This window comes from Heloderma suspectum, chromosome 2, assembly GCF_057233095.1.
Source record: "Heloderma suspectum isolate Gila_16-S chromosome 2, 16-S_ref, whole genome shotgun sequence".
Lineage (NCBI taxonomy): Eukaryota > Metazoa > Chordata > Lepidosauria > Squamata > Helodermatidae > Heloderma > Heloderma suspectum.
The window spans coordinates 368,110,332-368,132,585 of NC_139459.1; the positions used below are offsets into that span (position 1 = coordinate 368,110,332).

The following is a 22,254-nucleotide window of genomic DNA, read 5'->3' on the forward strand; positions in this document are numbered from 1 at the left end:
GATTCAGGTCTGCAGAGAGAGGCAGCTGGAGAGGAGTCTATATTTATATACTGCTCCACATCAGAAGATTTTGGAGCAGCAAACAAGGTAAAAGAATAAAACACCAGGTTAAAAGAGTTAAAACATTTTTATAAAAGAGAAATCCCAATAAGGGATCTACATCTACTTCTGTGTTGCAGCTGTTGCTCCAAAGTGGCAACATGTACCCTCCTGCTTCAGGACATCTTGCACTGCCAGAAGCACCCTCCCCTGCCCCCGAAAACAGATTGGACGGGTGGCGTCTCCAGAGTGGTGCCCGGGCCTGAATGCCATGTTTTGAGGCATCTTTTGAGGCGTCTTTCCTCAAAGCACAGCATTGTGAGTCAGCCCTGGAGGTGGCCTGTACAACGGCCGCCCTCTCAGGAGTGGCCGCCGCCTGCCCACCCGATCTCTCACTCTGGGCAAGCCCCACAAACAAGAGATCGGAGAGGCAGTCTCTCCAGAGGGTTGTCAGCCACTTTGTGGGGCTGATGCGGCTCTTCGGGAAGGCCACTCGCCCACCCAATCCCTTATTTGGGGGATGCTCCCAGAGTGAGAGATAGTGTGGCAGGCAGATGGGCGGCTTCTCCAGAGAGCCCACCTGCCCATTCTGTCACTCTGAGTCCCCACCCAAAACAAGAGTTTGGATGGGCGGCCTTTTCCACTGTAATGTTGGGAAGATGCAATTTGAAACAAAGTATTAGTTTGCTGGAAGAGGGTGCTTAAGCTTTCCACTTCTTGCTGTTTATTTTAACTTGGGATAAATCTGTCCTCACCCAGGGATTTGATGAGATGGAATTCCGGGATTTAGCTGGCCCTAGACCAGGAGGCAAACACTCCCACTCATTTTCCCCAGGGCAAAGTGTCACCAGGAATGCATAAGAACAATATAAGAAGAGCCCTGCTGGATCAAACCAAGCGTCCATCTCGTCCAGCATTCTCTTCAAACACTGGCCAACCTGCTGTCTGTGGAAAACACTCAAGCAGGACATGAGTGAAACAGCGTCCTCCCACCCATGTTCACCAGCAATTGGCGTGCATAGGCATACTGCCTCTGATACTGGAGGTGGCATATAGTCATCAGAACTAATGCAGGTTTTTACTGACTTCTGGTATTAAACCCACAGAGTTTTGGTTCAGGAATAACTCTCTGAGACCAAGCTTTTGTCTTTTCTGTCTTTTAAGTATTTCAAGTAGATCCCTAGTACAGAATAAACACTAAACATACAATGCTGGTACCAGCAGAAATCAGAACGCATATCTAGGAACAAGGCAAACAGCAAAACACGAAGAGCAAGACAGCACAGTAAATAAGGCATCCTACCAGTCTTCCCAAATCAAGCAAAGATATCAAGTTGTCCCAGGGAGAACTGAAGTATGATGACTGGGGTGCCCTTTATACATGTTAAGCATTTGTACGTGTATTCATCTGCTTATGTACATTACATACATCTGCTTACATATAAGATTTTATGTTTCCTCTTGATTCAACAGAGACATCAACGCATTACTAAATCTACTCCTAAGAAGTTGTATCCCCTGGTCTAAAAACCAGATTTCTAGCTACAAAAGCATGTCTGTGAAACAACATCCATGATCATCACAACATGCAATTGATATCTCAATGACGAATGAATCAATTGTCTCAAAATGCATATATTTTTCTTTTAGGCTGGGAGACACAATGTGTCCAGTTTCAAGCATCCCTCCCTGGGTTGATAACGTTCCTAGTTTATGGCAGTTACTTCTCATGACATAAAGCATTGTGACCCCCTTGATTTACACTGCCCATTTTTTCTGTTTCTGTTTCTTTTCCTTTTTTAAACATGGTTTTATTAGAAACAATTAAAGTAAAATATGGTTCAGAACATAACCACATATTGGTACAGATAAAGTTTTTCCACAATTAGTTCAATGTTTCTCCAGTATTTACATTTTGCATTAGGAGGACCCCTTCCCCCACAGTCCTTATTAACATATGCTATGAAAGGAAACTACTTCTCAATAAATTTGTCACGAGTTTATATCCCTCTCATTATCCTTATTTTATGTGTTAATTTCTCTGACAGTGCCAAGACCCATACTCTGAGAGCCTCCCTCTCACCCCCATTTTTCCAGTGTGTTACCACTTCCATTGTAGCTGCAGCAAGGAGAAGTCTCATCAGGTCTTTGTGGATTACCTGTTCATTTTCTTTAGAACAGAATGCTGGACTAGATGGACCCTTTGCCTTATCCAGCATGGCTCTTCTTAAGGCAAAGGGTCCATCTAGTCCAGCATTCTGTTCACACAGTGGCCAACAGCTGTTGACCAGGAACCCACAAGCAGGAAATGAGAGCAACAGCACCCTCCCACCCATGTTCCCCAGCAACTGGTGTACATAGGCATAATGCCTCTGGTACTGGAGATAGCATATAGCCTTTTATCTGTCCTGGCCCACCAATCAGCATCATGGTATGACCCTTTGGGTTCTAGTATTACGAGGGAGAAAAATGTCTCCCTATCCACATTCTCCACACCATGCATAATTTTGTAGAGCTCTATCTTATCTCCCCTTAGCTTCCTTTTCTCCAAGCTATACAATCCCAGCTGTTGTAACCTTCCCTCATAGGGGAGATGCTCCAGCCCCTTGATCATTTTAGTTGCCCCTTTCTGCGCATTTTTCAGCTCTTTAATGAAGATGGACAATAAAACAATGCACTACAAAAGTTAACTGTTTGTCCCATCATTTCACTATAAGCCTGGAGTGCAGCCCACCAGAAGACCTTGACCACTGAGCAATTAAGCCACTTATGTATTTGCGTGCCCCTCTGCTCACACCCACTCTAACATAAAAGAAGAAAACTCCAGAATAATTCTACAAAGCTGTACGTGGGATAAATCCTGATACAGTACAGTTTTCATAGATTTTCTTTGACTTGTGCTGAGATGGTTTTAAAGGGGGGGGGGCGTAGACCAAATTTTATTCCATTCATCTTCTGAAATCTGCAAGTCAAGATCTGATTCTCATTGAAGTTTGAGTCCTTAGGAGGTGCTGTATCTGTTGTGAAGTAACCAGTCAATGAATCCATTCCCCTTGGCATGCTGTTTTGATCTACACATCGATTCTCAAATGAAGTGAGTGACCTGGGTGCGCACCTGCTCTGTACAAACTCCATGTGAATGCACCAACCTGCACTTGTTGCATCCAAGTCAGTCCCCCCCTCAGGGAAAATCTGTACCAGGTATGCCAAAGAGATATGTTTGCTCCCTAGAACGAAAAATACCTTTGGCTTTCCATAGGCAATACTGTGATTGTTTATGTGATTCGCAAAATTGGGGATGATCAACAAAAGGATTAGAGGCAAGAAGGGTGGTAAGAGTACCTTGGCCCAAGGTCTCCGTTAACTTAATCGGGCTTTCTTAAAAGGGTTCTCTATGTTGGCCATAGATAAGTATCACCATCCATTCCCAATGACTTTCCCGATTTAACTTTCATCACAACCTCTTAACTCTCCAGGATATTTGAGTTCTTTAAGAACTCTCGGATGGATACCATCTGGGCCCACTGATTTATTTACTTTCATTTTGTCAATAAGGTTGAGAACTTCTTTTGTCTCCACTGTTTAACTCAGTTTCTAAGACTCCCTTCCTGAAAAGATCAGTTCAGACACAGGTATCTGTCCTATATCTTCTGCAGTGAAGACAGACAAAAAGAATTCATTCAGCTTCTCTGCAATCTCCTTATCCTCCTTTATTACTCCTTTAACTCCATTTTCATCCAACAGTCAAACTGCCTCCATAGCTGGTTTCCTGTTTCTCATTTATTTCAAGAATTCTTTATTATTGCCCTAGATGTTGTTAGCAATGCGCTCCTAAAAATGCTTCCTTGCATTTGGTATTGTCTGCTTGCATCCCTTTGTGTGCTCCCATTTTTTTGCCACATTTGGGCAAGACTTCCATTTTCTAAAGGAAGCCCTTTTCTCTTTAATAGTTTCCTTGACACGGCATGTTAACCATGCTGGTGACTTCTTGGACTTGGTGTTACCTTTTCTAACCTGTGGTATACATTCTAGCTGAGTTATTATTGTGGTTTTGAGTAACCTCCAAGCATTTTGAAGGGATTTAACCCCCTTTCAAATTCCTTTTTACCAGATCGCTCATTTTAGAGATGTTCCCTCCTTTGAAGTCAAATGTGACTTTGTTGGACTTCCTTGGCAATTATCCACTTATATATTAAACCTGATAGCACTGTGGTCACTGTTTCCAATTGGTTCAACAACATTTACATCTCATACTAGGTGCTGGCCAACACCACGTAGGATTAAATCCAGGGCAGCCTCCTTTCTGGTCAGTTCCATTATTAACTGTTCTAGGTCACAGTCATATAGGGCATCGAGAAATGTATGACAACATTTCCTTGTTTGGAGGTCTCCCCAATTTCATTTTCCATCTCAAAATCACTCTGCGCATTCTGGTCTGGGGGCCAATAACATGTTATTTGTACTGAATTAGTTTTGGAGCCCAGTATTATCACAGACAGCATTTCTGTGGATGAGTCTGCCTTGTTTAGGTTTTCTAGTCAGTCTATTATTATGCCCTCTTTGATGTACAGAGCAAAACCACCTCCAGAACACCCTTCGCAGTTGTTCCTATAGAGCAGAGCTTTCCAAACTGTGTGTCGCGACACATTAGTGTGTCGCCGGCAGTGTGTAGGTGTGTCGCGTGAAAATTGTGCGGAAGGGCACCGCAGAGTTCCCTTACTCACATTTGCTTCGCTTGGTCCCTCCCCTGGAACTTCCTAAAGCAGCTAATGTTAAAGCAGCTTAGCTGCTAAGGCTTAGGTGCTTTAACACTGGCTGCTTTAGGATCACGTGGCGTCTTGATGCAGGACGCACGTGACTGGCGGTGTTGGAGCGGTACGGCAAGGAGTGCGGTAACACTGGCTGCATGAGGAGTGTGGAAATGCTGGCTGCATGAGGAGTGTGGAAACGCTGGCTGCACAAGGAGTGTGGAGAATTCCAAGTTAGCAGAGCAATTAGTCGAGCAATTTGCAATCAGCTCGGGCGAGAGGCTTCCCCACATCCTTGGTGTGGCTGCAGGGCAGCAGGGGAGAACAACGGCCCGTTGGACGCCCCCAGAGCAGGGAGGGCTGCGCCGCACAGGCGAGGAGCTTCGAGCCTGCGCTCCACAGAAAGGTAGAAGCGTGGGGCGAAGAGAGGGGAAGGGAGGCACTGCCCTGGGAGCAGAGCTCGGCCGACATCGGCGTGGAGAACTGGCAGTGGCCACCAGCGCTGCGTGGTTTCGGGCGTGCCCTTCGCGGACTTCTGGCCAAAGTACCACACAGGTGGAAACGCCACCTGGGACTGCACCGAGCGGGCCATCCGCCATCTTGGCCAGTCGGAACAGAGCTCAGTTGATTTCTGCCATTTATTTTTATTTTTACTCTGCTGTAATTGTGGATTAACCACCCACTGGCAGTGTACCACCGGAGAGTGCTGGAACTGGACTCTGGACATAGGCATTGCAAATATTTACAGCAGTATAGCCTTGTAGTGAGACATATATATTTACACCATTTTTGTTGGACTTTTGCTTCTCTACTTCATGTGTTTTTGCAGCTGAGCTCCTACCTGGACCTATGTGTCCTAATATGTATTGTAAATACTTTAGTTAATTTTGTTTATTTTTCACATTTTCTCCTGGTCCTGATTCCTATCTTTATCTCACTTTATCGCTGTGGGAGTGGAGTGCAGGTGCTGTTATTTTCATAAGAAAAAACAGAGAAAGATAAGCACTAAAAACATGAAAGTATGGTACCAAATAAATTGAAGTGTCATTTTACCTCAAAACACTGTCATTTGTCAGAAAAACCAGTAGGATACTTTATTGAGCTTTCAAAATCTATAAAGAAGCAGTCTGCATCATTCACAAAGAGAATGAAGACATCAGAGAAAGCTCAAAAGGCAAGTTACTTGGTTGCTCAAATAATTGCCAAAAACAAGGACCCACACGCTATTGCCAACACCACCATAAAGGAATCTTGCTGTGCTATTGTTCAAACAATGTTTGGGCCCGAATTTGAGATAGAAGTTAATAAAATCCCTTTGGCAGATAACACAATCGGAAGACGTATTCAAGACATGTCTGATGACATTAAGCAGCAAATGAAGGATATTTTTCAAGACGATAATATGATCTTTACATTGCAATTAGATGAAGCAACAGATGTCAGTGGGTTAGCACAATTATTGGTTTTTATACACTTCATTCATACTGACAGAATTATTGAGCAATTCTTGTGTTGTCTAGAACTTCCAATGAGAACTAGAGGTGAAGATATATTTAAAACTTTTGATTGCTTCATGAAGGAAAATAATTTGCAATGGTTAAATTGTGTAGGAATATGCACAGATGGCGCACCCTCAATGGTTGGTTCAACAAAAGGTTTTATAGCTTTAGCAAAGAAAGAGAATGAAAATATTATAATTACTCATTGCTTTTTACATCGCGAAGCACTAGTCGCGCAAACCATTGGAAATGAATTAAGAAAAGTTTTGGACAAAGTGGTTCAAATGGTCAATTACATTAAAAGTAGACCTCTTCAATCAAGATTATTTGCTCATATTTGTGAAGACATGGGGGCAAGGTTTAAAAAGCTTCTACTACACACAGAAGTTCGTTGGCTCTCAAGAGGTCGAGTGCTTTGTCATGTATATGAATTGAGGGAAATGATGCTTAAACTTTTTGAGGAAAATCAGCAGAATGAATTCTGCGATCTAATTCAAAGCAAGCTTTGGTGCACAAAATTGGCATATCTTGCTGACATATTTGAACATTTGAATAAAATAAACACCAGTATGCAAGGAAAAGGAGAAAATATCTTAACAGCAGTAGATAAAATTTGTGCTATGAGAGACAAAATAGCAATTTGGAAAAGGAAAGTGAAAGAAGGAAATTTTGAAATGTTTTCCAAAACTGCTGAGTGCCAGCTAAAATGTGGTATCAGCTCGCTAATTGTTGACCATTTAACATTGCTTGGAGAGAAAGTTCATCATTACTTCCCAAATGTTGAAATCCAGGACTATGATTGGATCAGAAATCCATTTATTTCAACTGCAATGAAGAATTTTTCACTTATTGAAGAAGAAGAATTAGCTGACATAAAAAATGATCGAAATCTGTTAATGATGCATGAACAGGGTGACTTAGACAGCTTTTGGATTCACATTTCAAAAATGCATCCAAACATAGCTTTAAAAGCGTTAAAAATTCTTCTGCAGTTTTGTACTACATACATTTGTGAAGTATCCTTTTCAGCGATGGCAAACTTAAAGACACTGAAACGTGGAAGCTTAAAAATGCTTGATGACGAAATGCGAGTGTCTTTATCTAATATTCCACCAAATATTGAAAAGCTGTGTTCATCCCATCAACGTCATACATCCCATTAAAATGGTAAGTAGTTATTGGTGTTATTCAACTTTTTTAAATTCTTGCACATATTTACATACTGTTACTCATAAATGACAACAATGTATGTTATTATCTTACAAATCATATATTTTTAAAAATATAAATGAAAGGTTTTCATGAGATATGTTTTATCCCCATACATTTCGTTATTACAATTTATGTATGTGTCCGTATCTCTAATAACAGGTTAGTTTAACCTCCGGTTTGCTAGTAAAACTGAGTTACCGTGTCACGAAATGATGCATGTCTAAAAAGTGTGTCACCAACACAAAAAGTTTGGAAAGCTCTGCTATAGAGTTTATATCCAGAGATGACCGTATTCCACTGGCTCCCTCCATTCTACCAGGTTACCATAATGCCAACTATATCCAGGTTCTCCTTTAAAACCCAGCTCTCCATCTCTCCCATTTTGGCTCGGAGGCTTCTAGCATTTGCAAAGAAACACCTATACACTGTGTCCCTCCCCAGATGTCTCTGGCGTGTGCATCTTCTTCTGCGTCACCTATGTCTCCTTGGCTTTAATGTTTCACCATATGGTCATGGCCTATTTCCTTCCCTTCTACATTTGGGCAATCATAATTTTCATTTTTATCTCCTGGGGATGATTTAACCCAAACTGGGTGCTTCCCAGCTCCTGTCAGCTTTCCCCCAGAGTTTAGTTTAAAAGCTGCTCTGCCACCATCGTTATGTTTAGCACCAGCAGTCTGGTTCCATTTTGGTTCAAGTGGCGCCCGTCCCTCTTGTACAGGCCCGGCTTGTCCCAAGATGTTCCCCAGTGCCTAACAAATCTGAACTCCCTTCACCACTATCTCATCCACGCATTGAGACTCCTCAGCTTCACCTGTCTAGCTGGCCCTGCGTGTGGAACAAGTAGCATTTCAGAGAAAGCCACCTTGGTGGTCCTTCTACCTAGCAACCTAAATCTGGATTCCAGGACCTCATGACTGCATTTCCCCATGTCACTGGAACCAGCATGGACCATGACCACTGTCTCTATCCCAGCGCTATCTACAAAGCTATCTAGAAGGCATGTGATATCCACACCAGGCAGGCAATTTACATTGTGGTCTAAATACCCATCACAAATCCTGCTATTTATCTGTCCAGTGACTGAATTTCCCACTTGCATACCCTCCCCTACTCCCCAGAGGCACATCCTTGGTGCAAGTGGATATTTGCTCATCTTCTGAGGAATGGGTCCCTTCTAGAATGGGTCCCTTCTAAGGGATCATTTCCCTCTTCCTCAAAAAGACGGCCTGCTTCCTCAAGAGCCTATTCTCCATGCCAGAAGAGATGTCTCACAGGGATTGGGGTACCAGTTTGGTCCCCGAAGGTCTTGTCCACCAACCTCTGAGGCCATCCAGGTCAGCAACCTTGGCTTCAAGAGAACAAACTTGTTCCCTGAGAGCCAGGAGCTCATGACTTGGAGCACACACCCGTGACTTCTGTCCAGCAGGCAGATAGTCATACACGGGGCACTCAGTGCAATGCACTGGAAAGCCCTCACATCCTTACTGGTTTTCTCCCTTCAGAACTGTTTTTTTAATTGGTATTATTGCATTTGTTAACTTGTAGAAATGAGGAAAAACCTAATTGTTTACTTGGAGAAGGTGGGGAGGGTTCTCTATACTTATTTGTTTATATTTATTTACACTTACTATGAGAAGGGAGCAAAGCGTAGATCGCTCTGGCCTCCTTGCCCTGTCGCTAAACTCACATGGGCACATTAATCACTTGTGTGCTGATGCTTTCTCACTGGAGCTGAGACGCTTTGTCATGGGGGCTCCTCGATCTTGGAGACTTGGCTCTCTCACCAGCCTGCCTTTTCATGTAGCTCTAGCTGGCTTGGCCCAACTGCTGCTGCAGCCAATCTGCTTACAGGGCCTCGTTTGAAAAGCAAGGAAGGCGGTGGCTGAACTACAGTCTGCATTAGCTTTTGTGAGCAGGAATAAAGATCAAATGAGCCCCCTAGGAGTGGAGATTTTCTATTTAGGGGAAAGGACAATAGTTAATGGGTCGTCAGAGGGGACAACAGCCAAAGGGTAGGTGATTTGGGAAGGGATGTGGTCTGCAAGGGCCGAGTCCTTTGTTTGTTTTTTCAAATTAAATGATAAAGTGAACTTACACACTTGGGATGAGTCTTTTTCTGAGGTGCTTTGTTTCTGAGATGCTCTGTAAGGTGTAAAACCTGAGCCTACACCAAGCCCAAAGTGAAGCTAGCCTGCACAGTGGCTCTTGTCAATATACAGCTATTTAATGCTTTTATTCCCCCTTTCTAAGCTTGGATTTAGCTTAAATATGTGGCTGAGGTACTCTTCAGCCACTCTGGAATCTCTGTTAGAGCAAGGCTGCAAGAAGTGTAAGTTCCTGCTGGATTTCCCCCCTGGGATTTAGCTCCCAACTGTAAGTTTGTAAAGGGTTACCCTTCTGGGATTTAGCTCCCTTTGGTGTGCCCTTGTTTTGGCTTCAGCTGATAATGAGTTTTAAAAGATTAGCTGGAGTAATTTCATAGCTAAGTAAGTAAATATCACTTACCTTCTCCGTGTGTGGGTGTTTAAGTTGCATGTGTGCCAGGCTTTTTTGCTTATAAGCAGACCCATTTCCTAGGCCTGCACAGTGGCTCACTGCACTGAGGCTTGCTGATGAGTCCCTTCTAGGAGCACTATATCTGGGATATCACTTTTAACACTTTTGACTATTTTGTATCTCTTTGTGACAGATCTTAACCCTATTAACACAGAGAGAGAAAATCCTTAGATCAGTCATATGTTCATTACTATTTTAGAGTTGAAGTCTCTGTACCATCCTCAGAACATACACAGCCAAACATAACACGAAATGGAAAAAACAATCCCAACACAGAAAACTCCCACCCAAAATGACCCAGTCAGGGCTTAAGGCTGGGAGACCAAATACTGAGAACTCGCATCCCTGGTCTTTCTGAAGGGGTGAAGCGGAGAGGGCCAGTAAGCAAACCCCAACCGCCCTTCCCACACCTGACACCAATGCTGAGAGCCCGCAAATACTTGCAGGTGACCCCACAGAAGGGACTGACTAGGCCTCAAGGCCCTGATGATGGAGTACCAAAGGCCAGTGTCACAAAGAAAAGGGCTTGAGGGCTGAGATCCGGAGCACGAATATGGCTGCTCTCCCATCAGTGATCATGTTCGCTGGAGACATGCAGTTGTTAGGGCTGTTACAAGATGGCTGACTCATCTTTTCCTTTCACCTAAGAAGCAGTTCCATGTTCTTACACTGCCCAGGCAGTGGAGGATTGTTCCTCCCTCCCTATTTCTTCTTCCTCCCAGTGTCCCAAACATTTTGCCAGCCCAAGTCTGCTTGAGGAGGCAGTAAGTGACCCTCCTCATTATCATCTTCGGAAATTTCCTCTGCTTTCTTTACAAATGGCTGCTGTTCTCCTGTAGACTGTGGAGAAAATGCCTTTCATAGTAGTTGACAATGCCATTTTGGGGGGAGAATTAATATTATTATGTATTTATTTGAACAACAATCCACAACAATCCATTAGAAAAATACAAAAATGACAACATTATAAACATTATAATACAATAGTATAATAAAATGTCATCTAAAACGGCCAATATAGAAAATTTCAAACAAACAGCTAAAACCAATTTCAGTACACTATTTCAATAACAGATCTAGTCAAGACAGCTGACGTAAGTGCCCCATCATACGCCATGAAATGCCTGGGAATAAAGGGCAGTGTTAACCCGGCACCGGAAAGATGATAATGTTGGTACCAGGTGGGCCTCAGTAGGGAGCTCATTCCATATTGGGGGGGGGCACTGAGAAGGCCCCCCTTCATGGATCACTGCCTTGTTGTGGCGAAGGGGCTTGTGTAACTCAGTGAAGCCATAAGCTATGCCGTGCAGGGCCACCCAAGACGGACAGGTCATGGCAGGCAAAATGTGGTCCACTGGAGAAGGAAATGGCAACCCACTCCAGGATTCTTGCCAAGAAAACCCCATGGAACGTATCACAAGGCTAAAAGATACGACGCCGGAAGATGAGCCCCTCAGGTCGGAAGGTGTCCAATATACTACTGGGGAAGAGCAGAGGGTATTTCCAAGTAGCGCCAGAAAGAGTGAAGTGGCTGGGCCAAAGCCGAAAGGATACTCAGCTGTGGATGTGTCTGGTGGTGAAAAGAAAATCCAGTTCTGTAAAGAACAATATTGTTTAGGAACCTGGAATGTAAGATCAATGAATCAAGGCAAGCTGGAGGTGGTCAAACGTGAGTTGGCAAGACTGAACATCGACATCTTGGGAATCAGCGAACTAAAATGGACAAGCATGGGCAAATTTAATTCAGGTGACCATTATATCTACTACTGTGGGCAAGGATCCCTTAGAAGAAATGGAGTAGCACTCATAGTCAATAAAAGGGTGAGAAAAGCAGTACTGGGGTACAATCTTAAAAACGACAGAATGATCTCAGTACGAATCCAAGGCAAACCATTCAACATCACAGTAATTCAAGTCTACGCCCCAACCACTGAGGCCAAAGAAGCTGAGGTTGATCGGTTCTATGAAGGCCTACAACACCTTTTAGAACTAACACCAAAAAAAGATGTCCTTTTCATCATAGGGGATTGGAATGCCAAAGTAGGAAGTCAAGAAATCACCGGGATAACAGGCAAGCATGGCCTTGGTGTACAAAATGAAGCAGGACAAAGGCTAATAGAGTTTTGCCAAGAGAACATGCTGATCATAGCAAACACGCTTTTCCAACAGCACAAGAGGCGACTCTACACATGGACGTCACCAGATGGTCAATATCGTAATCAGATTGATTATGTCCTTTGCAGCCAAAGATGGAGAAGCTCTATACAGTCAGTAAAATCAAGACCTGGAGCTGACTGTGGCTCAGATCATGAGCTTCTTATTGCAAAATATCGGCTTAAATTGAAGAACGTAGGGAAAAGCACTAAACCATACAGGTATGACCTAAATCATATCCCTTATGAATACACAGTAGAGGTGATAAATAGATTTAAGGGATTAGACCTGATAGGCAGAGTGCCTGAGGAACTATGGACGGAGGTCCGTAACATTGTTCAGGAGGCAGCAACTCCATCCATCCCAAAGAAAAAGAAATGCAAGAAAGCAAATTGGCTGTCTGAGGAGGCTTTACAACTAGCTGAGGAAAGAAAGGAAGCGAAAAGCAAGGGAGAAAGGGGAAGATATATCCAACTGAATGCAGAGTTCCAGAGAATAGCTAGGAGAGACAAGAAGGCCTTCTTAAATGAACAATGCAAAGAAATCGAGGAAAACAATAGAATGGGAAAGACTAGAGATCTCTTCAAGAAAATCGGAGATCTCAAGGGAACGTTTTGTGCAAAGACAGGCATGATAAAGGACAAAGAAGGCAGAAGACCAAAGAAGACAAAGACCTAACAGAAGCAGATGAGATTAAGAAGAGGTGGAAAGAATACACAGAAGAATTATACAGGAAAGATCTTAATGTCCCTGATAGCCATGATAGTGTGGTCACTGAACTTCGGCCAGACATCCTAGAGGGTGAAGTCAAGTGGGCCTTAGGAAGCATTACTAACAACAAAGCTAGCAGAGATGACAGTCTTCCAGCTGAGCTATGTAAAATCCTAAAAGATGATGCTGTTAAAGTGGTGCACTCAATATGCCAACAAATTTGGAACACTCAACAGTGGCCACAAGACTGGAAAAGGTCAGTTTACATTCCAGTTCCAAAGAAGGGCAATGCCAAAGAGTGTTCAAACTACTGTACAATTGTGCTCAAAATCCTACAAGCTAGGCTTCAGCAGTATGTGAACCGAGAACTACTGGAAGTACAAGCTGGGTTTCGGCAGAGGAACTAGAGATCAAATCACCAACATTCGCTGGATCATGGAGAAAGCAAGAGAATTCCAGAAAAATGTATATTTCTGCTTCATTGACTACGTGAAAACCTTTGATTGTGTGGATCACAACAAACTCTGGCAAATTCTTAAAGAGACGGGAGTACCAGACCACCTTACCTGTCTCCTGAGAAACCTGTACGAGGGTCAAGAAGCAACAGTAAGAACCAGACATGGAACAACCGATTGGTTCAAAATTGGGAAAGGAGTACGACAAGGCTGCATATTGTCGCCCTGCTTATTTAACGTATATGCAGAGTACATCATGAGAAACTCTGGGTTGGATGAATCACAGGTTGGAATTAAGATTGCCGGGAGAATTATCAACAACCTCAGATACGCAGACAATACCACCCTAATGGCAGAAAGCAAAGAGGATCTAAAGAGCCTCTTGTGGAGGGTGAAAGAGGAGAGTGCAAAAGCTGGTTTGAAACTCAACATTAAAAAAACTAAGATCATGGCATCTGGCCCCATCACTTCCTGGCATTTGGAAGGGGAAGAAATGGAAGCAGTGACAGATTTTACTTTCTTGGGCTCCAAGATCACCACAGACGGTGACTGTAGCCATGAAATTAAAAGACACTTGCTCCTTGGGAGGAAAGCTATGGCAAATCTAGACAGCATCAACCCTGACTGCTCATTGGAACAACAGATACTGAAACTGAAGCTCAAATATTTTGGCCACCTAATGTGAAGAGAAAACTCCCTGGAAAAGACCCTGATGCTGGGAAAGATCGAAGGCAAAAGGAGAAGGGGACGGCAGAGGATGAGATGGCTAGATAGCATCACCGATGCAATGAATATGAACATCTGGGAGAGAGCGGAGAACACACTCTGGGAGAGAGCGGAGGACAGGAAGGCCTAGCTTGCTATGGTCCATGGGGTCACGAACAGTCCGACACGACTTAACGACTGAACAACTGAGAAGGTCCTCTCCCTTGCTGCCACCTTCTGAGTCTCCCTCAGAGAGGCATTCAGAGGAAGCCCCAGATATTGATCAAAGTGTCTGGGTAGGTTTATGTCAGGAGAGGTGTTCAGGCAGGAACTGAGGTCCCGAACCCTGTAAGGCTTTATAGCTTAAACCCAGCACCTTGAGTCAGGCTTGGACACATATAGGCAGCCAATGCAAGCGGGCCAGAATTGGTCCTACATACTCGGACTTTGTCTCTCTTATTAATCTGCCTTCTGCATTTTGCACAAGCTACAGCTTCTGAACAGCCTTTGAAGGCAGCCCCACATAAAGTCCATGGCAGTAATCTGCCTTGGAGATTAGCAGAGTATAGATTACCGAAACCAGGTTATTCTGTCCAGGTAGGGGCAGAGAGAATGAATATTTTTCAGTCATGCACTCAGGGCATTCTATACCAACCAAGCATCTCGGATTCCAAAGCAACCCCAAATATCTTGCAGCATGATTGCTGATGGAAATATCAATACAGCAGTGAATTATTTTTTTTGTCGTTCAACATCACGCAGTCAAAAATCCAGAAGAAAACACTGATTGCTCACAGAATACCAGCTTACCCTAGTGTCACACACACAAAAAGCATAAAGATGGTGAGAGTTGCTGGAAGAGGGCTCCCTCTGACAGTTCAACCCATCTTACGAGCGACAGATATAAGCGACAAACAGGCCTAAGTCAACACACAGGAGGACTCCTCTAATATTACAGTAAGGCTCAGATGCTTCATAAGACAATAAACAGGAAAACATGGGCCATCTTTACTGGTCCCAGGGACTCCACCCTCTCCCTCTGGTTTGGGCATGAAAGACCCACGTCTGTGTGCATGGAAGGTAAATTGTAAGCACGCACAATTTGTGAGATTGTGCAACATCATCGCTGATCATGGTGCGTGTCAGTTATGCTATGGGTCTTAGATTCCAGTTTTTCTGGCTTTGTGGAGCTTGAGCCAACCTGAGAAAGGCTTACCTCTGGTCTTAAAACTAGCAGGTTTTAGAATACAGTCTTACCCTAGTGCCACACTCACAAAAAGCATAAAGATGGTGAGAGTTGCTGGAAGAGAGCTCCCTCTCAGTTCACCCCATCCTACCAATACCAGATGGAAGCAACAAAGAGGCCTCGGTCAACACACAGGAGGATTCCTCTAGTGTTACAGTAAGGCTCAGATGCTTAGATGTCAGATGCTCAGATGTCAGAGCAGTGTGGAGCAGCTGAAAAGGGGGCATTCCTGGGGGTGGGGAGAGGAGGGGACGGCAGAAGCGCCATTACGCTTCCTATGCGCCGTCCAGCCTCCCCCCCGCCCCCCGCTCTGAGGCACCCTGGCTAGACAGCTGAAATCTAGCCGCAAATGCAGGGCGGTCGGAGTGCGGGGGAGAAGATCCCCTCCGCATTCCACCCGCCCTGCACTGGATAGTCAGTCACCTCCAAGTTCGGAGGCGGCCAACTATCTCCATAGGATCGCGCCCCTTACAGATTTTTACCACAGAGGCAGATTGCTGCCTGTGTTGCCCTTGCAGTGGTGGCAACAGAATGCAGGACTATATGGAATAACCCTGTGGGCTGTTCCTTTTTAAAATTAAGAATTAAAGTACATTTAATTAAAATTGTTCAACTGTTAAAATTGATACAGCCAGCAAATGCGATTCTGCAGTCATTTTCAGTAGATATTTCCCAAACCCTTGATGTCATAGCAGCAGTTTCAGAAGAAATTACATCACTGCAAAATGATGACAGTTTTCAAAGCATTCTTGAAGAAGCAAGACTGAAGACTATAGATGAAGACCAATCACATCATGTGAATGAAATAAGACCAATGCCAAAGAGGGTTTGTAAATCATAGAATAGTAGGGTTGGAAGGGGCCTACAAGGCCATCGAGTCCAACCCCCTGCTCAATGCAGGAATCCAAGTCAGAGCATCCCCGACAGATGGCTGTCCAGCCTCGTCTTGAAGGCCTCCAGTATGGGAGAGCCCACCACCTCCCTAGGTAAATCTAGCTCTCTGTACATCAATATGCTGATGTACAAAGGCAACATTGTCCAGGCTGAGAATAAGACCCGTTCCACGGATGATGAGACTTTTAAGAGAATATATTTCAGTGTAATTGATATAGTGAATGGTGAAATGGCAGCTTGATTTTGTGAAAGGAATATGCACATTTCAGCTGCCATACAAACTCTAAAGAATATGGACACAGATAACTTTCTTGATCCAAGCAAGCTGATATCACTGTGTGAACTTTCCTGATGCACTCCAGAAATCAAGGAACTTCAAATAAATCTACTGAGGAAGTATAAGGATATGGCAGAATCCTGCAAAACCCCAACACTTCAGAGCTTACTAAAAACATTGTACCTGTACAATGTATCTGTACAAAGCCTTTCCACACATGTAGACTTTGTACGCTGCAGGACTCACCTTTGGTGCATCTACAGCTGTGTGAGAAAATTCATTCTCAGCTTTGACACATATGCTGACACCATGCAGGCGTTCAGTGGTTCATCAGAGAAAAGCAAACTTTGTAATCTTGGCTTCTGAAAGTAACATATTTAAAGGAATTCCAAGTGGACAGTTCCTCTGCAAGTTTGCAGAGAAACCATGGTGCATTAGATTTTATTAACAGTTGAGATCATTGTGGCACTTGTACAATATACATTTACTTCCTAGGCACTGTTATTTAGTTTACACAACCATTTTGCATGTGGAAAATATGGCATTTTAAATTATTTGCTTTTTTGTAAACTTCACAATCTAATTACAGTGTAAAAAATTGGGGTCTATATTTATCATTGCCTATGAAAACTTTTATCTCCAGAAACCTCGTTTATAGTGACTGCTGCCGTAACCATTTTGCCCCCCAATTATTGTCTCTGCGCACCAAATGAAAATTGTCTCACTACACCAGTGGGCACATGTAGGGTAAGTTGTAAGAAAGCACAATTTGTGACACTGTTGTGCACTCTCACAAACTGTGCTTGCTTATAATGGCAAGCCCTGCCCCGCCCCGCCCCGCCCCACCCCAAATGGACACACAATTTTCCATATTCCTTCAGGCCCAAATCGAGATGAGGAGGATTGAGTGCCTGGAAGCAGCAAAGATGCCCCATGTTGTTCTGGTCCTGTGTTGCCTTATGAAGCATCTGGGCCTTGCTGTCTTGCAGGAGGAATCCTTGAAAAGTTGACCCATCCCTGCTCGTTGTTAGCATCAGTAGATTGTGAGCATTGTGTGCATCAGCAGACCTGTACATGAAGTGTTGTCTGACCTCATGAAATCACATTTCAAAATTGAAGGAACAGGCACTGCACTTAGAATCCACTAGTTTTCCTCTGCAAACTGCCAGCTTTCTAGCTTTAGAATAATATAGAGCATCCATGACATAAGTTCGACAGCAGTTGCGCCAGACGCATTAATGGCGCAGAAAAACATTTAATAATTTTTGATCCGCTTTGATCCGCTAATCACCAAAACAATGAAAACTTCCCATCCTTAATAAGCCAAAGCACGGTGCATACATTTTCACCAAAGTTTTAGAAAAATATGATTTTGCCTTTTCAAAAATTGGAGATTTACCATTTCTCCCCTGTATGAGTTCTTTGATGCAGAGTGAGGTGTTCCTTCATCCTGAAGCTCTTTCCACACTCCAAACCACGATATGGTTTCTCCCTTGTGTGGGTTCTTTGATGACAAGATTTTTCTTCTCACTGAAGCTCTTTCTGCACTTCATACAATGATACAGTTTCTCCCTTGTGGGAGTTCTTTGATGACAAGTGAGAATTTGATTGTTGCTGAAGCTCTTTCCACACTCCAACAATAATTTGATTTCTTCCTTAGATATATGAAGGCCCGGAAAAACCCGGAAAAATTTGGTAAAAAGGGTTTTTCCTCATTTTTTTCTGAGGACTGTTTTTGATTTTTACAAAACATTGGAAAAAATTTGAAAAGCTTTGGATTATGAAATACTTTCTCTTATAATTTAAAACAAAGTATTTATATATTGTTACCCAGTCTTTACTCCCCGTAAAATGATTTCTAAAAATGATTAAGTTTTTAATTAAGAATACTTTTAAAGAAGGACTAGAGATGTAAAACATCAGGAAATAATTAAGCCATGGGGAAAAATATTTTTATAATCCTCTCTGTAAGATTCTCAGCATAGTTAGTTCTTTCATTCATTATTAAAATTATTGATCTAAACTATATTTTACTGGTAGATATTTATGTTTACTTTCCCAACATGTGAGTAGAATCACCATTGTGCATTCTTTACATTAAATGTGCATTCTTGACAGCTTCAATTTTGTTCTATACAGTCCTGTGTTTCTGGTGCTATAGCTGTTATGTAATGGAGTTCTAATTTATTCAGACAATAATTACAAATTTACTGAGTTTACTTTTTAAAGTTTTAAAATATAATGATAATTTTATGAGCAAACTAAGTCATACATAAAATAACCTTAGGAACAGAAAGGCTGCTTTATGTTCCTAAAGGAGTCCTCCCCAACCTGGAGCCCTCCAGATGTTTTGGACTACAGTGCCCAGCATTCTTGACTACTAGCCATGCTGCCTGAGGCTGAAGTCTAAAATATCTGGAGGGTGCCAGGTGGGGAAGGCTACCTCAAAGCAAGAAAGTGACTTCAGATCTGTAAAGAACACCAAAAAAGAGTAATGCTTCTTTTTCAATTTTTCCAAAAATTTCCAATTTTTCCACAACCCCCCCCCCCCGGGTATTTTTCAGTGGCCTCAAAATTTCCAGAAATGTTAAGCCTCTGTTTCTCCCCTCTGTGAGTTCTTTGATGAAAAGTGAGATGTGTCTTCTGACTGAAGCTCTTTCCGCACCCCAAACAATGATATGGTTTCTCCCCTGTGTGGGGTTCTTTGATGACAAGTGAAATTATGATTGTTCCCGAAGCTCTTTCCACACTCCAAACAATGATTTGGTTTCTCCCCTGTGTGAGTTTTTTGATGACAAGTGAGATATTTCTTCTAACTGAAGCTCCTTCCATACGCCAAACAATGATATGGTTTCTCCTGTGTCAGTTCTTTGATGAAAACTGAGATGTGTCTTCTGATTGAAGCACTTTCCACACGCCAAACAATGATATGGTTTCTCCCGTCTGAGTTCTTTGATGGCAAGTGAAATCATGATTGTTCCTGAAGCTCTTTCCACACTCCAATCAATGATATGGTAGATCAATAGCTGTTGTCCGACCTCATGAAATCACATTTCAAAACTAAAGGATAGGTATTGCACACAGAATCCATTAGATTTCCTCTGCAACATGAAATACATCTGAAAACAGTAGAGTACTGGCACCATTCTAGTTTTAGAATGATACAGAGCATACATGGCATAACTTCGACAGCAGTTGCTGCCACAGGCATTAATGGGGCAGGAAAATCTTAATAACCTTTGGCCTGCTTCTTAGAACGCCATTAAACGAATGACAGCCTTCCTTCTGTAATAACCCAGCACATGATGCATAGGTTTTGACCAACGTGGGACAAAAACATATGATCATACGTTTCAAAAATTGGAGATTTACAGTCTCTACCCCGTGTGATTAGTTTGATGTTGAGTGAGATGTTTCTTCTGACTGAAGCTATTTCCACACTCCAAACAATGATATGGTTTCGCCTTTGTGTGAGTTGTTTGATGCCGAGTGAGATGTTCCTTCCTCCTGAAACTCTTTTCACATGCCAAACAATGGTATGGTTTCTCCCTTGTATGGGTTCTTTGATGTTTAGTGAGATTTGTCTTAGTTATGAAGGTCTTTTCACACTCCAGGCATTTATATGGTTTCTCCCCAGTGTGAGTTCTTTGATGAGTAGTGAGAGTTATCTTCCGACTGAAGCTCTTTCCACACTCCAAACAATGATATGGTTTCTGCCCTGTGTGAGTTCTTTGATGTTGAGTGAGACTGATCTTCTGACGGAAGTTCTTTCCACACTCCAAACAATGATATGGTTTCTCCCCTGTGTGAATTCTTTGATGACGAGTAAGAGTTTTCTTCTCACTGAAGCTCTTTCCACACTCTAAACAATGGTATGGTTTTTGCCCTGTATGAATTCTTTGATGTCGACTGAGATTGATCTTGCACCTGAAGCTCTTTCCACACTCTAAACAATGGTATGGTTTCTCCCCTGTATGAATTCTTTGATGCTGAGTTAGAAGTTCCCTGTCCCTGAAGCTCTTTCCGCACTCCAAACAATGGTATGGTTTCTCCCCTGAATGAGTCTTTTGATGACGAGTGAGATTTTCCTTCTTACTGAAGCTCTTTCCACACTCCAAGCATTTATATGGTTTCTCCCCTGTGTGCGTTCTTTGATGTTCAGTAAGATTTTTCTTCCAACTGAAGCTCTTTCCACACTCAAAACATTGATATGGTTTCTCCCCTGTGTGAGTTCGTTGATGTTGAGTCAAAGTGATCTTCCAACGGAAATCCTTTCCACACTCCAAACAATGATATGGTTTCTCCCCGGTGTGAGTTCTTTGATGTTGAATGAGATCTCTCTTCCGTCTGAAGCTCTTTTCACACTCCAGGCATTTATATCTTTTCTCCCCTGTGTGAGTTCTTTGATGTGAAGTAAGAAATTTCTTCCGACTGAAACTCTTTCCACACTCAAAACATTGATATGGTTTCTCCCCGGTGTGAGTTCTTTGATGTTGAGTAAGTTGGTCCTTCTTCCTGAAGCTCTTTCCACACTCCAAACAATGATATGGTTTTTCCCTTATGTAAGTTCTTCGATGACAAGGGAGATTTATCTTGTGACGGAAGCACTTTCCACATTCCAGGCATTTATATGGCTTCTTCAGCGTGTGAATTTTGCAATGAGATTTAACATTTGATTCAAAATTGACAGTTTTCCTACATATATACAACCTATTCTTTTCCGGTCTTTTGTGTCTTTTTTCTTGGATTGTGATATCATGGGAGCCAGTGCCCTGAGAAGCAAAGGAATTCTTCCTCCTACTGCAATTTGCTTGAGTTTTCCTTCCCTGCAGTTTGCTATTTTTACATTTTTCTCTTTTCAGTGACAGCCCACATAGTTCTCTCTTATTCTCCCTTTCCCTCCTGTCACCTCCTGAAACGAAAACATGAAATTGGTAAAAGACTGAGATAGCCATAGGACTTCAGACAATTGAGAACCCTCCATTAATGAATTTGATAAAGGGAAGAACTGAAAAGACCTAGATGGGATGCATTTCTTACCATGGAAATTCCCAGCTCAGGTGTTCAAAAAGGAATTTCTGAACCTTTCAGGTAAGAAGGAATCCTGAATCGCTGCAGGTTCAGCACCTCCTTTACTGAGCACTCCCAAATTGTCCACTTTTGAGATGACTCTGGCAAGCAGTTGTCAGAACCCCATAGTTTTTAGCCCAGAACAACTCTTGTCACCACCCAGGAATCTTCCTTTAACTGCTTTGGGGCTCTGTAATATCAGACCTGGGTCCACACGACTGAGCCCTCCTTGGTCTCCTGGCCTGTCCACTATCAGCTGGATTCCACCTGCGGTTCAGGGCATGGCAATCCCCGGAGCTGTGTTGCTCTCTGGCAGAGAGAATCGGCTCCCTTTCCCATCCATCCACCCCAGCTGAGGAGGATATAATTTGGCTGTCTCTGGGTGAAGAGAGACTCCAATTTGAGAGAAAGAGACTCAGAGAGAAACAGCTGGGTTTGGGTTCTGCTACGTTCATTTTGGGGTGCTGGCTTATATGGCGGGTCAGTTCAGTGTCTGCATTTGTTGCAACTCTTAATGTTCCCTGGTGAACTGAAAGAAGGGATCTGGGGGTGCTGAAAGAACTGCACATGCCCCCCTCCAAGTGGAGTGTTAATTATTTGATGATTTTAATATGACACGGTGTATCCTATTTTATTTTTTTAATTCTGCCTTCTGAGAGCGGTTGCCTAAAAGACAGCCTCAAAA

The 22,254-nt window shown here is 43.0% G+C and overlaps 1 protein-coding gene across 1 annotated transcript in view; it reads right to left on the reverse strand.

Moving 5' to 3' along the window:
• Window positions 1-22,254, reverse strand: part of LOC146355950 (uncharacterized) — a 66,432-nt gene that overhangs the window by 39,896 nt on the left and 4,282 nt on the right. The window contains 2 exon segments of the mRNA XM_084829985.1: window positions 17,899-17,991; window positions 19,881-21,411. Of these exon segments, the coding sequence (XP_084686111.1) occupies window positions 17,899-17,991; window positions 19,881-21,411 (1,624 nt within the window).